General features: G+C 44.6%; 1 protein-coding gene across 6 annotated transcripts in view; it reads right to left on the reverse strand.

The window, feature by feature from the left end:
* Positions 1-478: 478 nt before the first annotated feature.
* sned1 (sushi, nidogen and EGF-like domains 1) overlaps positions 479-16,121 on the reverse strand; it is a 376,981-nt gene continuing 361,338 nt past the window's right edge. For all 6 annotated transcript variants that reach the window (XR_011934549.1, XM_072474925.1, XM_072474927.1 and 3 more), the window contains one exon: positions 479-9,573. Coding sequence is in view for 3 of the 6 variants with exons in the window: in XM_072474928.1 (XP_072331029.1) it covers positions 9,560-9,573 (14 nt within the window). In the remaining 3 variants the exon portion in view is untranslated. The remainder of the gene's footprint in view (positions 9,574-16,121) is intronic.

The raw sequence follows: 16,121 nt of genomic DNA on the forward strand, positions 1-16,121 counted from the left end.
CACTGTGCCAGTCTGATGATGACCATGGAACCTATCTGTTTCACGAATGTCCTTTCGGGAAGGAACTCTGCCATCTTTGCCTGGACTGACCTCATCCACAAGTGACCCAAGACAATGTGTGTTAGCCCTCTGAAATGTTGTGGCAAGCCACTCAAGGGCAATTAAGGATGGATGACAAATGCTGACCTCGCCAGCCATGCCCACCTCCCATGAAAGAATAACAGTGTTTGCTGACTTGGTGGCACTTAGCAAGACAATTTAGAGGAGGGTTTTACTCTGTGTATAATCTTCACAGTAACAGATATGCTCAATATAACAGTGTAACTCTGTCGCTGGTCTGGTCGGGAAGTGTGGAACAATTTTGTTTAGATCTAATACACAATTGATGCAACGACATGGTTCACTCTACAGCACAAAAATCCATCAGCTTGATTAAACAGGAAAACGTGTGCAATGAAAACAAACACCATGCTCCTGATCGGGTATTCACACAAAGGTTTTATTTTCAATAAAACTAGTTGATACACTGAACTACAATGCGACACACAACATTGAATAGAGAACATGGAAAGGATCTTCACAGATTGAAGAAATCGAGGAGCAACAGGGAATAATTATCCGCTCTGTCCACAAACTGGCGACAAGGTGAGGAGCAATTGTCAGTACAGCTCTCCAAAGTGAGAGGCAAACTTTAACCAGATTGTGAAATAAGGCCGTTTCAAACTGTAAACACAAACTTCTGTCAAATCACGAGTAACAGTTACCGAGACGGCGGGGCAGTGCGCCTCCAACCCCATAGTCCAAATCACTCAAACTGCAATGTACGTGGTCTCCCATGAGTACACCAGTGTGTGGGAACGAACAAATTATTTCAAAGAGGATATACAAGGATTGAGTTTGGGTTGCAGGGAAAGGGGCAAAGGATGGGAACCCAAAGGTGATAGGTTGGAGGCCTGCCCATTTCGGATCAAACTGGCTACCCTCTTTCTCACATGAGGCAGCTACTAAACTGTTCGCAAGACTTTCCATTCACACGTCTGACTATTCACACACTCCAGGAAGGGGGAGGGCTGCTCCGTCTAAACATGTTTAGAAAGATTGTATAGATGTGGGCAGTAGATCATTCTGTTCTGTTGGTACATAGAGTTACAAGTTGCCCTAGAAGGGCATAAATGGTGCAGTTAATCAGAAACAATATGGCTTTAACCTCAAATATATTCCCCCAGATTACTAGACTGTTCCCCTATTTCGCTAAGCATTTACACCTGAACACATTCCAAAGTGGATGGCGATTAGGCTGATGTTCTCATCTCCCCTCACCTTTGAGTTCTTTGACACCAAATCAACTCACAGTTGCCCCCATTGTACAGAAAAAAAGTCCTGCACACATGACCATGTACCGTCCACTTTGGAAAGTGTTCATGTATAAATGCTTAGCGAGGACAGTATTAAGATTAATTCAGCGTGACCGGGGTATGTGTGAAGGAATGGAAATGTAGACAAGGTGGCAAAGGGCTGCCAGCCCATGTGGAACTGCACACTAGGAAAGGTAACTCATGTCAGCAAAGGAGCAAGTTAGAGAAAACAAAGCAGCTCCGATATCGCGCGTGGCAGATTACCAGTAAACATAAGCTGAACTGGGGTCTCTGGATAGGTGAGTACAAGCTCAGAAAGCAGGCCGATCCACAGTTACTTAGGACTCACTATAAAGTGTTTGCAAGCGATCAATGTACATTGTGCCATGACTTGTGCCATGTGTAGCATGCTTAGGACTTTGGATCTATGCTTAGGACTTTGGATCTATGCTTTCCAAAACTGTTCATGACTGGGATTGTCCCTGCCCCATGTTAGGTCGGTTGTGGTCCATTGATAGGAAATATTTGCCAAATTGATCAACAACTCCATTATCATCATATTGCGTGGCTACCAGCATGGTAGGAGGTGAACTCGAATGGACTTTGGTCAAATTTCATCTGGCAATTCCTATGTTCGAAGTACAAATTAAGACAAAGTTCTCCATGATGTATCACAGATTGTCAAGCAAAGGATCACCGGTTATTCCTCCCTGGGTTAGAGACTAGAGGCGTTGCCTTGTCCACTGAGGAATCTGTTTTTGGGGGTGGGGGTGGAGTGCGGATGGTTTACTGGGTGAACCACGCTCAGGTAATAAGTGGACTGTTACATTGCACATTCTTCTTTCACACTCCCAACACTTACAAAGAGCGCAGTCTTTTCCATCCTCGGTCAGTGCAAAATGGACAAATGAGAAAAGGGAGACCAAGTCAAAAGATGCCATGTCTTGTACCATGGGGTTACATCAGATAGATAGCACAGATACATCCCATTCAGCTAGTCCTGTCTCCTCGATCCTGCTACATCTAAATCTGTCATCGTAATCCTCCATTCCCTTCTTCCTCAGAAATACTTGTCCAGCTTTCGCTTAATTGCATCTCTGCTATTCGCTTCAACACCTCCCCGTTGGATTTCTTGGGACTATCTTATACTGATGACCCCTACTTTTCCCCCACGTGAATAAACATTCTCCCTGTCTCCACTCTATCAAAACCTTTCATAATGACCTTAGTTAAGTCACCCCCCCCCCCTCCTTTCTCAAGAGAAAAGACACCTTTCCTGATATGTACACCCAAACATTTCTGGTGGCATCCCTGAAGTCTCCCCTGCACCCACTCGAGTGCCTCGATATCTTTTCATAGTCTGGTGACCAGAATTAAATCAGCTTTGATGTGGGTTATCTAGAATTCTGAAGCAGGCTGGAGGGGCTGAATGGACTCCTCCTGTTCCTATTTTCTTGTAGTCCATTGTCCAGTGACTGAGTTCATTTACACATATTGAGTGCCAGTGGCATTGCTGTTGAGGGGTTCCTTATTTAGTATGCTCTTGGTAAATTAGACTGATAATCTGTCAGATGCAGCTGTTTCCAGAATCAACTGAGACGGGTGGAAGGGAAGAATTTGAGAGGCTGAAGTGTGTGGAGATGTTCTGCGCCTGGCAACAACTTTTAGTATTTTTTTCAGCATTCTGCCTCATCATGTCCCTCACCATTTCTGTCAGTGAGAGTCTACTTGGAGGTATGTGATCCCTCCCCCCACCTTCAAATTCCACCCAGAATTAGGATTTCAAGGAGAAAGTGTGGCGTTTGCTATGGGAAGAATTTTGTATATTATTATTATGGAGGGGAGGGCACAGGATGGAGGAACATTTAAGGAGGTTGCACTCCACCAGACATTGTTACCGCTCCATATATTGCAGAAGCAGGAGAGGACACGAGAATCTTAGTAAAGGCATAAGAGCATGTATCACCAAAGACAGAAGTGTACCCATTAAAAGACTCATCACTGCCTGGCCTGGTAATGGGAGGGGGAGGGGGATGCCCTTTAGGATGGTCTGTCTTGTGTCAATCACATTTGTAGCATGTTGCGTCCGTTCAAAAAAATCCTGTACTTGCCATATTTGGAGAAGTGGCCCTAACCTCTTCGGAGAGAGAAAGACATGAGGGAATGCATTACAGTGACCTTCACTGAAGACACCTCCAGCGATTGTTGTAAGGGGCACTGGAGGACATCCCATCAGCAAAATTGCAATTGATGATTGTGCTGCATCTCTTGCTTCCAAATAAAGGAATATTCCTTCAATCTCTGAACAGCACAACACATCAGCCCTTTGCCATGAAGTGACAGCTCCAATAATCAGAAAATGTTGGACAATTTCAGCTGGGCTGACAGCATCTGTGGAGAGAGAATGGAGCTCCATTCAATTAGAATTTGCTTCTTGAAAGGCTCCTCCAGCATACTACTCCCATTTGACACAGATGGAATGGGGCCGACTGGATTGCTCTGCAGAGAGCTGGCATGGGCTTGATGGGCCAAATGGCCTCCTTCTGTGCCATAATGACTCTTATTAATGGATATGCAAATAAGGTGACCCATGGAATTCTGGTGTAAATACGTCTCCAGACAAGTAGAAACACAACCCAGGTTCCATTGGTGTAACTCCAGTGCAATTCACCAGTGTGAGAATCTTGAGACCACTGTGTGGAAGGTTATAAAATATCCCAGGGAATATTAACACAAGCACAAATATATCACTGCCATCATGAGAGGCTATGACTAGTGTGAATGTGTGGAGTGCAGAGCAAGCGAAGATACATTTCAAGCCACAAGATGGCAGAACGGTGTACTACATCGCATGACATTAAGATCCCAACTTACATTGCTCAAAGGCTGCACTCTCTCTGGTACAATAGTAATGATATTCTGCCGTTAATCCTGACAAATGGTGACTCATTTTTCCCTCATTTGCTGATACAGATCTTGGACATATTGTGGAACGGTTAAGGCGATTGAAGAAGGATAGTTCCTTAACAAGTAATGGAGCCACATCATTGCATTCCCCGACCTTGACCCGGATCAATCTCTCTTTTTGTTCAGGTACCATGCCCTAAGAGGGCGTTGGCCACCATGGACTTCCATAATATTTTACTCTCGAGGTGTGGACCATCTTCATGAATGGCACTTTCATCCAGTTTGCGAGGCTCTTTAAAAAGATCGTTCTTTGTCTACCTTGGTCTCTTTTACCATCAATCTATCCCGTCAACATCAGACTTTCCAAATCTTGATTTCTTATTCCGCGACCAAGAAATCCCAATGGTCTGTTCCTGATCTGGGTCAGCAGAGCTTTTTAGTCTCAGATTTTACGAGCACCACTTCATTGGAGTGTGACTTGTCCAAGATATCTTCATTGTTTGCTTAAAAAAAACCCCACAACTGTGCAGCCTCAATTTTTCTTTGATTACTTCACTGATCATCCAACACCGATTTCTGTCAAAACTGATCTGATGCAGCATTCCAGGATTCTCTTTCTTTTCATAGCTAATTTTGGAGTTGAACATTATCATCTTCATTTCTTGAAATGCACCTTTGACCATCCCAATCTATTGTCTTATTTCTTGGTCGCATTTTCTGTCCGATTTAACATATCTCCCAGGTAACTAAAATTGTCTACCCGCTTGACTTCTTCATTCTTCACTGTGATCGTACATTCTGCTATGGTTCTGGACATTGGTAGCCATTTTATTTTCATACAATTTATGCTCTTCCATTTCTTCTTCTTTTTCACTCGTTACTTTAGACAACATCTTTTGCAGTTTCTCTTCAGAGTCGGCGACAAGAATGGTGTCATTCGCGTATCTTATGCTATTAAAATTTTAACCTCCAACAAATAATTCAGGTAGGTCTTCAATCTCTCTAGGAATATTTTTGCTACACAAATTGAATCAAACTATGGAGAAAAAAAACACCCTTCTCTGACCTTTCTCTTAATCTTCACAAAAATTACTTAATCATTCTCAACATTTACAGCTGCAGTTTGTTCACGATAAAGATTTCTTATCACTCTAAGGTTTTTGCCATCAAGGTCAGGAGACTCTAACATGTGCATCAGCTCTTCATGTTTTACCTTATCAAAGGCCTATCTATGACTCTTTTTGATAGCATATACACCATAAAGATAGCATTTCTCATTGCTCTATATTCCACTATAACCACACAGAGAGCTGAAACATCTGGCTTTATCTTCCTCCTGGCCTCATTCATCAGTACTTGAAGAACGGTCTTAGTCATGTGACTCATCACACCTATAATGTGATGGGGTTCACATTAAATTCCTCCGGGATTTTGAGAGAGTTCAATAAATATCGAATTACTTAAGTTTCCTGGGGTTTCTCCTGTGTCATAAACTTCATTAAAGATGAGAGTCAGTTTGTCGATTCCAAAGTTTTCTAAACTTTTAATTTGTTCGGTGACTCACCGAACCGGGGGCAGCACGGTAGCCTTGTGGATAGCACAATTGCTTCACAGCGCCAGGGTCCCAGGTTCGATTCTGGCTTGGGTCACTGTCTGTGCGGAGTCTGCACATCCTCCCCGTGTGTGCGTGGGTTTCCTCCGGGTGCTCCGGTTTCCTCCCACAGTCCAAAGATGTGCAGGTTAGGTGGATTACCACCCCTTACCGTTTGCGGCCTCGCGACCCTTAAGGTCGACCCGCCCTCCCTTTTTGCAAACCTAACCCCGGATTGCAAACCCGTTGCCACCAGGAGCAGACGGTACAGTGCCCCGGACAGGACCTTCATCAGGTCGGAGGTCCAGCGGCTGCTGCGGGAAGGTATCATCGAGGCCAGCAACAGCCCAGGAGAGCCCAAGTGGTAGTGGTGAAAACCGGGGAGAAAAACAGGATAGTCGTTGACTACAGTCAGACCATCAACCGGTACACGCAGCTTGACGCGTACCCCCTCGCACGCATATGTCCTGCTGGTCATGGCAGATGATGGCAAGGGGCAGCACGGTAGCATTGTGGATAGCACAATTGCTTCACAGCGCCAGGGTCCCAGGTTCGATTCTGGCTTGGGTCACTGTCTGTGCGGAGTCTGCACATCCTCCCCGTGTGTGCGTGGGTTTCCTCCGGGTGCTCCGGTTTCCTCCCACAGTCCAAAGATGTGCAGGTTAGGTGGATTGGCCATGATAAATTGCCCTTCGTGTCCAAAATTGCCCTTAGTGGTGGGTGGGGTTACTGGGTTATGGGGATAGGGTAGCGGTGTTGACCTTGGGTAGGGTGCTCTTTCCAAGAGCCGGTGCAGACTCGATGGGCCGAATGGCCTCCTTCTACACTGTAAATTCTATGTTCTATGTTCTATGACTATTTCATCTGGGCCTAAATACCTGGTTCAAGGAGCATTCAAGGTGATAGGATGAGAAATCAGATTCCAAAACACCGTTCAACAAGCTAAGACCTAAGCCTGGCTGCCGACTGTGGAACTGACTATGTGCATGCAATTTGGACCATCAAAATAAATTTGAGGAAGTTGAAAAAACACAGGGACATTAAAGAGACCAGATTATGAATGATTCAATACAGAGAACTCAATTAAAGAAAAATTCAAAGTGGAAATTCAACTCCGTTTCAAACATCTTGAAGACCAAGGAAACCCCTCAATGACATGAACGTTCAATGCATCAGGGTTGGAATCATCAAAAAGCATCATTCCAATTAAAAAATAGCGAAAGAAACAAAAATGGATGACATGGAGTATTGGATTGGTTGGAGGACAGCAGAAAAGTAAAACAAATAAATAAATGGAAATGTTAGGAATTGGATAAAGGGGTCCAATAAAAATGTGTTGAACAGAAGGAAAAATGTATTAATAAAAAAACGTGAAGGAATAAAAAAATGTAAAAACAAATCTGATGGTGGTTTCTCGGCCCCCGTGCGGCATGTTTCCAATGGATTCCGATTGGTCGCCAGCACGGTCTTCCGGCATTTTGTGTACTCACCCGCCCAATTGCAGGGGAACACACCGCTGTGGTGCAGGGGGGGTTGCGGAAAATGCCACCCAGAGACTTAAGAACAATGCACAAAGACATGAGGGAAATCACAAGAAAAGTCCAGCAGCTGAACCAAGGAGAAACATGGGGGAGTTATCATGCAAAGGGACCAAGAGCTTTCAAGATGGACTGAATAAACACAGGACTTATTTGACGACAGCAGACACGAAGAAAAGCCAACAATTTTGAAAAAACATGAATGGTCCAGAGATCATGAAAGATTTGGATCAATACATTACCTTTACGTTAAACGTGGGCATAGTAAATGTGGAACAGTGGCAGTTCCTTAAGTGATAACGGTCTTTTAGAGTTGTAATATGCCACTTCATATTGCAGAGTGGGGGTTGAGGGGGAAAGAAGAGAAAAGCAACAGTGTCACCACACTAACACTGTTTATCAATATCAAAATACAACAAGTTTCAGGCTCTTAAGGGCAATGGGAATGAAAATCAGGCGGTTTCCATATCGGGCGTGCCGGTTTTATACCCAGCAGTGAAGCTGAAAATCTAACCACTTGTTTTGACAAGCCTGCTGAATAATACTGAGACACACAAGCTGTGATGGGTCAGGTATTATCAGGGGCCAGAAAATATCCAGTTAAATTCTGACAAACATAGAAGCATGAAATCCCACTGGATTACATTCTGAGCATCCCCATACTCTCTGCAGTATCCGTGGGTCAGGAATCACAGTAACATACAATCTTCATCTAGGCATGCAATTGTCATATAGTCAGACATTCATCTCGCATAACAAAAGAAAATACAGTAAGAGGGAACCTGGTTCTGGTTTTGATGTGATAAAGTGCTGCTAAGTCAACGATTAAGCAGATGCGGCCGAGGAGGTGACAATGCCATAACAAAGCCCACCTTTGGCAGTGCAACCCAGGGGTCAAGAAGGGCCTGTCTTTCTAATTGGGGGAGGGAGGATACTGGGGCAGGGTGGAAACTATCCCTCCCCCATGTGTGGATAGGTTCCAATGCCGCTGCTATTGGTAGGGCCTGAGACTATTCCACTAGAGCAGGAAAGGCTCAGAGCAGATTTAATGGAGGTTTTTACAATTATGGAATGTCTTTGAATAAGGAAAGATAATTGGGGAGTCAGTAACAAAGAGTCACCAATTTAAAACAATTTAAAATTAGGAGAAGCTTTATGGAGAGCACTGTTATGAGTACACTCAAGCATCTTCTAAAGGAAGCAGAGAACGATATAGACTAATGTGGAGAGGTGGACAGTGGAATTAGCTTTAGATTGTTCCAGCAAAGAGTCGGCACAGACATGACGGTGACTTTCTATCCTGTAAATGTCTATGGTTCAATGGTAAGTTCCTCCTCAAATGGTAACTGGCTAGTGTATTCAGTTAGGTACACAACTGTCAATTCTGAAGCCATGGTCAAACTATAGCTCACACAGATGAGATGAAGGTACCCCCTCTCTGATGAAGAGTGGTTAACATCATCCAACTCAACAAGAGGCGGCTAAAAGTTCTCTTGGCCCCGAACGAGGTTCCATGGATCTTAATTTGAAAGGCAGCCAGGGCAATCTCAACCCAAGCCACAGCAAATAAGTGATAGGTGCATGCCACAGAACTGTTGTAATATTTTAATTTCTAACTAGCGCAAGCTTAACATGAATGGAAATACCACACTGGCACAGCAAGGGAGGTAGGGTTAAGCACGCTGTCTGGCAGACTAAGGGGCTCTGTACTATACACAATATATTGGAGCCTCACTTACTTGATTGAAGTCTGCACAAGGCTACCGCTACGACAACGCAATTCAAATTCCCAGCAGTCTCGTCTCTCGGCGTGAAGAATTGACACACAGCAAACACACAGACACATTCACACTCAAATGCACCCATGTACCACAAGCATTCATTCACTCACTCACCTCCCTCTGCTCAAACACAAAGAAAAGTAAGAGTGTGTGCCCCTCCCTCCCACACACATATTCTTCTTCAGTTAGTTACGCGTTGATCAAATTTCAACTGTCCTGGTTTTTAATGGACTCTGCCATCCCCAAATTCAACACAGTGATGCTAAGACATTATGGCTGACTCTTCAATGGGTGGCCTCGTCTTTACAACGCGTTAACTTGTGGTGGGTTTGATAAACGAGCACCCATTCTTCTGGTGTCTTCAGATTTGTGATCTCCTCACTCACATCAGCTAGAAGGCCCTAAAACATAAAGAATATCTCAGTGTGAGTGGAGGAAGATTCCAACACCTCAAGATTCTTCCAATTACCTTAAAATTGATCATGGGGGAAACAATGTTTTGGTTTATTGAGAAACCTGGCAATAGGCCCGGAGCCCGCAGAACAGGTAGCACCAAGATTGAAAAGAGTAGAAAGGAAGTAGAATTACAAAGTAAATACTACATGCTAAAAAGTGTGAGTTTAAAAAGTCTAGATGTGTTGTAGGAGGTTGGGATGACTGTTGAAGACAAATTTGCGGTACTAGAAAAAATTAGATATGATAGGAGGCAATGCAATGAGGCTTGATTTAAACCAGTGAAGTTGCTGAAAGCAGCTACAATGTGCGGACCAGTAGTTGAAAGGGGGATATGTCAAAGAAGCAACGGCCAAAACAGTATCAATAAAATATAAGAAAGGCTCTAATGAGGAGAGAGGCAAGGGTTGGAAGTTAGACACAAAAATAGAGACAACTGTCAGATGACAAGTACTTTATTGTGCCTTGTTCAAAAGTGCAAAGATTCTCCCTACCCTCAGACAGGCATAATCACGTTCTGAAGAAGCTAAGAAGACTTTGGCAGAAATGGTGTTACTTGCAAGCATTTATCACACTACAGACATGTGGGAGTGTCATTTAAGATCAGAGGAGACAACGAGACCGAGAGATTTAAGAGTTGATAGAGGGAGCTAACAATACTTGGAAGACTTGTTGCGAACACGAAGAAGCAGAATCATTAAAAAAAAAGCTGTGGTTTTCCCACTGCTTTGCGCCATGCACCAATCCCGTTGTGCATAGTGCATCAGGGGAAAGGCCTAAACTGGACTTTGCGCCAGGTGCAAAACCATACGCGAGTCACCCTGCCCACTGGGTGTGATCCAGGTAATGACCCATTAGGCTCATTTAAATATGCGCGGCTTATTTGAGGTCGTATTCTGCCCGGCTCCCAGGGCGACAACCAGGCATCGACTAGTGCTGGTCTCCACAAGTGGAGACCAAGGGTGAAGGCCAGTCCAGGAGTTGGAGGTCATTGGATCCCTCCCGGGCGGTTGGGGACAGTGTAGGTCAGTACCCTGATACTCCCCCGTAGTGCTAGGGTACCTGGGGCACTGCCTGGGTGCCATTCTGGCACTGCCACGGATTCGGGTCTGTGTTGGTCATGACCATGAAAGGAGTGTGAGCAGGGGGGTTATGGAAGGTGTGGAGGTTGAAGGGTGGGGAGGTCCTTAGTGATGCCATAGCGGGGTGTGCTCACTTGGGGGAGGGTTTATGCCCATGTCTGCAGGGGGTGGCATTGTCCGTGGGTGTGGGGGGAGGGGGGTCCTTCAGGTTTACTATAAGACGAGGGAAATTTTCAAAATGGCGCCCTGATCTCCGAGGATCTAACCTCGCTGCACCCCCGACAATGCTCACACCTTCCCTGCACCCCCAACAATGTTCACCCCCCCGTTCCAGGACATATTCTCACCACCCCGCACCCTTGAGGTAGCGGTAGAGCTAGGAAGGGAAAGCACATTGAGGATCACTGAGGGCACCGGGAAGAGAGGGGAGGGGGCGGCACCATCGGGACAGTGGGGAATTGTTACACACAATGAACACCCTTTTGCGCAACCAGTATGATGCTTCTGTTACTTTCTTCCACAATGCGGATTGACCTCCAAACCCTTGGACTTGCTCCAAGCATCCCCCGCTCTCCATGGCACTCACCCAACCACCAGCCTTGGACATGTCCCCGGAGCTGTTCCCCATCCACTGGGTGTTCGGATGTTGGCTGCTGCGCGTGGGGTGTTATCTGCCACAGTGCCTAGGCATCAAAGATGCTCACCTCCTCCCACACCCAAAAATGCTCACCCCCCCCCACACACCCCGACAATGCTCATCCCCCCTGCACCCCCGACAAGGCTCACCCCGACAATGCTCACGCCCCCCGCACCCCCGATAATGCTCACCCCCCCCGTACCCCCGACAAGGCTCACCCCCACCCCCGCACCCCGACAAGGCTCCCCAAACCCCCGACAATGCTCACCCCCCCGCACCCCCGACAATGCTCACCCCCCCGCACCCCCGACAATGCTCACCCCCCCCGCACCCCCGACAATGCTCACCCCCCCCGCACCCCCGACAAGGCTCATCCCCCCCAAACTCCCGACAATGCTCACCCCCCCGCACCCCCGACAAGGCTCAGCCCCCCCCCCCGCACCCCCGACAATGCTCACCCCCCCCCCCGCACCCCTGGCAAGGCTCACTCCCCCCACACCCCCGGCAAGGCTCACCCCCCCGTACCCCCGGCAATGCTCACCCCCCCGCACCCTCAACAATGCTCATCCTCCCCTCACCCCCGTGCAAACTCTGTCCATTCATGACTGCTGAAACATGGGCCATTGTCGTTCATGTCAATGTGTTGTATTCCATGATGAGCAAATATGTCCTTAGTATGTTTGATGACACACCTGGCTGATGTGTTGGCTAGTTGTACCACTTGCGGATAGTCGATCGCTAACAGGTATTCTTTCACTACCAGATAGAAAAGATCCATTCCCACTTTCTGCCATGGAATTGTTATCATTTCGCCCATTTACAATGGTTCTTTTTGTTGTTTGTATTGAAATTTCTGACAAGTTGCAAAGTTTTCTATCATGATTGATGCCTGGCCAGTGTACCGTGTAACTAGCTCTTTGATTACATTTTTCTGTGCCTAAGTGCCCCCCATGAATTTTCTGTAAAATCATTGATCTTAGAGATTGTGGTATGATTGTGCTCTGACAATCCCGCTTTGCCTGAGTGAAAAACCATTGGCTGCATTTAACTCCGCTCAAATATTGTAATATTTGGATCAGGATCCTTTTGGCCATCTCTCACTGAGATTTTATGATCCTTTGTAGCATTTCATCCTTCTTGGTTTCTTCTTTGATCAATTTTGACTTCTCGACACAGGAAGTGTTTCTGTCACAAGATTTAATGCTCTTGCACAACCTCATCCAGACGTTGTTCTTCCATCATATCCGTAGCTCATGAGAGTGCATCAGCTACTATGATATGCTTTCCTGGAGTATAAATGAGATCAAAGTCATACCTCTGTAACTTCATCATTATACGTTGTATTCTTGATGACGTCTCATTTAGATTTTCTTTATCGCTACAAGTGGTCTGCGATCTGTTTCAACTAAGAATGTTGGTAGGCCATATACGTAATCATGGAATTTTTCCAAACCATTTATCAAACCTAAGCATTCTTGAGCAAATCTACACTCTGTGTCAGTCATTGACCTAGAAGCATATGCAATCGGAAACCAATTTTCATCAATGTCTTGCTGCAATAACACTGCTCCCAACCCAGCTTTTGATATTTTTGTCTTCTTTGTGGGGTCAAAAAATGTCAGCACTGGAGCTGCTGTTAATGCTTCCTTTAGCACTCACCACTCTTGCTTATGTCTTTCAGACTATAGGAAAATAGTATCCTTTTTGATTATTTACAGCAAGCATGTCGTTTTTGCTGGAATTAGGAATAAATTTACCTTGGCACGGGAGTACAGCGCCAGGATCTCAGGTTCGATTCCCACTTGGGTCACTGTCAGTGCGGAGTCTGCGTGTTCTCCCCATGTCTGCGTGGGTTTCCTCCGGGTGCTCCAGTTTCCTCCCACAAGTTCTGAAAGACGTGCTGTTAGGTAATTGGGACATTCTGAATACTCCCTCTGTGTACCCGAACAGGTGCCGGAGTGTGACGACTAGGGACTTTTCACAGTAACTTCATTGCAGTGTTAATGTAAGACTACTTGTGACAATAATAAAGATTATTATTATTACAAAATTTATCATACCTAGCATCTTGTTGGACATGGCATGTTTAATATCGCCGTTATCTTCTCCTAGTCTGGTTGTGCCCCTCGAGCAGACAGCGGTCTCCAAAGAATGTAAATTCTGCAACACCCCACTGACATTTTGCCTTGTTTAACCTGAGACCATACTTTTTTATGTCTCTCAACACTTTGATAAGCCTTTCGTCGTGCTCTTCTTTTGTTGAACCCCAAACAATGATATCGTCTACGTGCACTCTAATGCCTGGAATTCCTTCTACAACGTGTTCCATTACCCCATGGAAAATTTCAAAAGCTGAAATAATACCAAACAGCATTCTGAGAAAACAGTATCGCCCATAAGGAATATTAAAGGTGCACAGCTTTGTGCTCTCCTCATCCAACTTGAGTTGCCAAAAACCCTGCGATGCATCTAGTTTGCTGAAGCATGTCGCTCCTGACATCTCACGTGTAATCATTTCTCATTTTGGAATTGGATAATGTTCTCACTTTATATTTAAATTGAGGTCTTTAGGAACCATGCAAATTCTCAAGTCATTGTTCCATTTCTTCGTGCAAACCATGGAATTCACCCAATCCATTGGTTCTTCAATTTGTTTTATCACCCCCAGATTTGTCATCCTTTCCAGTTCATCTATTGATCGATCCTTTAATAGTGCTGGTTCGCGTCTTGGTGCATGTATGACTGGTTGCGCATTCTCTTTCAGTTGGATCCGATAAGTGAATCGCAAAACTCTGAATCCTTGAAATATTTCTGGAAACGCTTTAATTATTGAATCCACTAATGTATTTTGCGTGGTTAAAGCACAGTCAGCACTGTATACGCATTTTGCCAATTTGAGTACTTCACAGGCTTCCACTCCCAGTAGTGATTCACGCTCAGCCTCTCCAATGGAAAACTTCACTTTCTTCAGCTTATTCTTTACACTGACCTCTAGTTCGCATACTCCTAGAGTATTCATTCTTTTCTCATTATAATCCTTCAAAAGTACCGTTTTTTTCAAAACTTGCGGTTTAATTTTTGTTTCTTGCATATCTGATAAACTTATAAGGTTTGCTCTCGCTCCAGTGTCGAGTTTAACATTGACTAATATTTTATTAATCATTAGAGGAACGGTCAAGTTATCTCTATGAACAATTGTATTTGCATTGGTATAACTGCAAACCCGCTTCGGAGACTTTTCAGTTTGCATTTGGTTATAATGCTTATCTTCACTAGATATAACATCAATAAAAAATATCTTCTAGATTGATCTCTTCAACCATGTTGATTGATTTTTGTATTTCTGATATTTTTATTCAAAAAACATTGTTTTGCAAAGTTATTCTTGCCTTTGCATTTAGAAATTTTCCGAATTGAATGCTGGACATTGCCGTTGCAAATGCTTGTTGCCTCATCGTTTGCACAAAATAGGGGTATCGGATATTTGTTTAAAATGGCCACCGCTGTTGGGACCACGTTTTGCCTTAGGGTGTGTCACAACATTAATGACGTTGGCTGCATCTGATCTTTGTGCCATAATTCTTTAAGATGGGGTGCTAATCTACTGTGCAGCTAGCTCGCTGACATGACAAATTTTAATGGCCTCATCGAGCTGGAGTTCATTCTCCCTCAACAATATCTCCCAACCTTGTCATTGTTAATACCGAACACAATCTGATTTCTGATGACGGACGCTTGCAAAGTTGGAAAGTTACATGTCTGAGCCTTTAACCTCAAAGCTGTTTAGAAGCTGTTGAACGATTCATCTATCTGTTGTGCGCACATTCGGAAAACGTACTGTTCAAAGTTTTTTTTTGGTGTACAGTGTCGATCAAATTTTTTCTCGACTTCGTCAAAATTAATTCTTTCAGCTTCGTTATCAAATGTGAAGATGTTAAAGATTTCTATCATCTGTGGACCTGCTACAGTGAGCAGCAACGCTATTCTCCATTCATCGGGCTATGCCTGAAGACTAGAGCTGCCACATAGAATGTGAATTGCCGTTTAAAAGCGTACCAATTTGCATCTACACTACCAGGGACTCTAAGTTCGTGTGGTGTCTTCAAACCTTCCATGATTGACTTTGATGACTAGTAATGCATTGCGTTATATTCTGTCAGTACGCTTCAGGGGTACTGGAAATCTTTTGCTTCTTTCTTCTCTGTTATCTTCATCCATGGTCTTTTTGGATCTTCAGAACCAATCCTGGCACCATGTTACGTTCTGGTGCTTGTCCGATCGGAATCAGTGCACTACAGAACGTCTAGCTCGTGACTAGTTAAATGTTTATTGTTAAACAGTAACATGGGTTAGGTAACAATAAGAAAGCTATCAAAATTTACGAACTATAAAATTTACTATGATACAATTACCCAAGAGCTAGCACAACTGCAACAATCCACTGCCACGACTAGGGGATTTTCAGAGTAACTTCATTGCAGTGTTAATGCAAGCCTACTTGTGACAATAATAAAGATTATTGTTATCTCCAGACATCTCTGAGGTAACAGTGTCACATGGTTGTTCTTTACTGCCACCTGCTGGTTGGAGGTCAAATCTATTAATATTTACATGATTGCTTATGCATATCATCACAGCTCACACCCCCACACCCCCGACAAAGCTCACCAGCCCCGCACCCCTGACAAGGTTCACCCTTCCCGCACCCCCAACAAGGCACACCCGCACCACACCCTTGAAAATGATCACCCTCCCCGCACTCACGACAATGCTCACC

This window comes from Scyliorhinus torazame, chromosome 14 (assembly GCF_047496885.1).
Source record: "Scyliorhinus torazame isolate Kashiwa2021f chromosome 14, sScyTor2.1, whole genome shotgun sequence".
NCBI classification, from domain to species: Eukaryota; Metazoa; Chordata; class Chondrichthyes; order Carcharhiniformes; family Scyliorhinidae; genus Scyliorhinus; species Scyliorhinus torazame.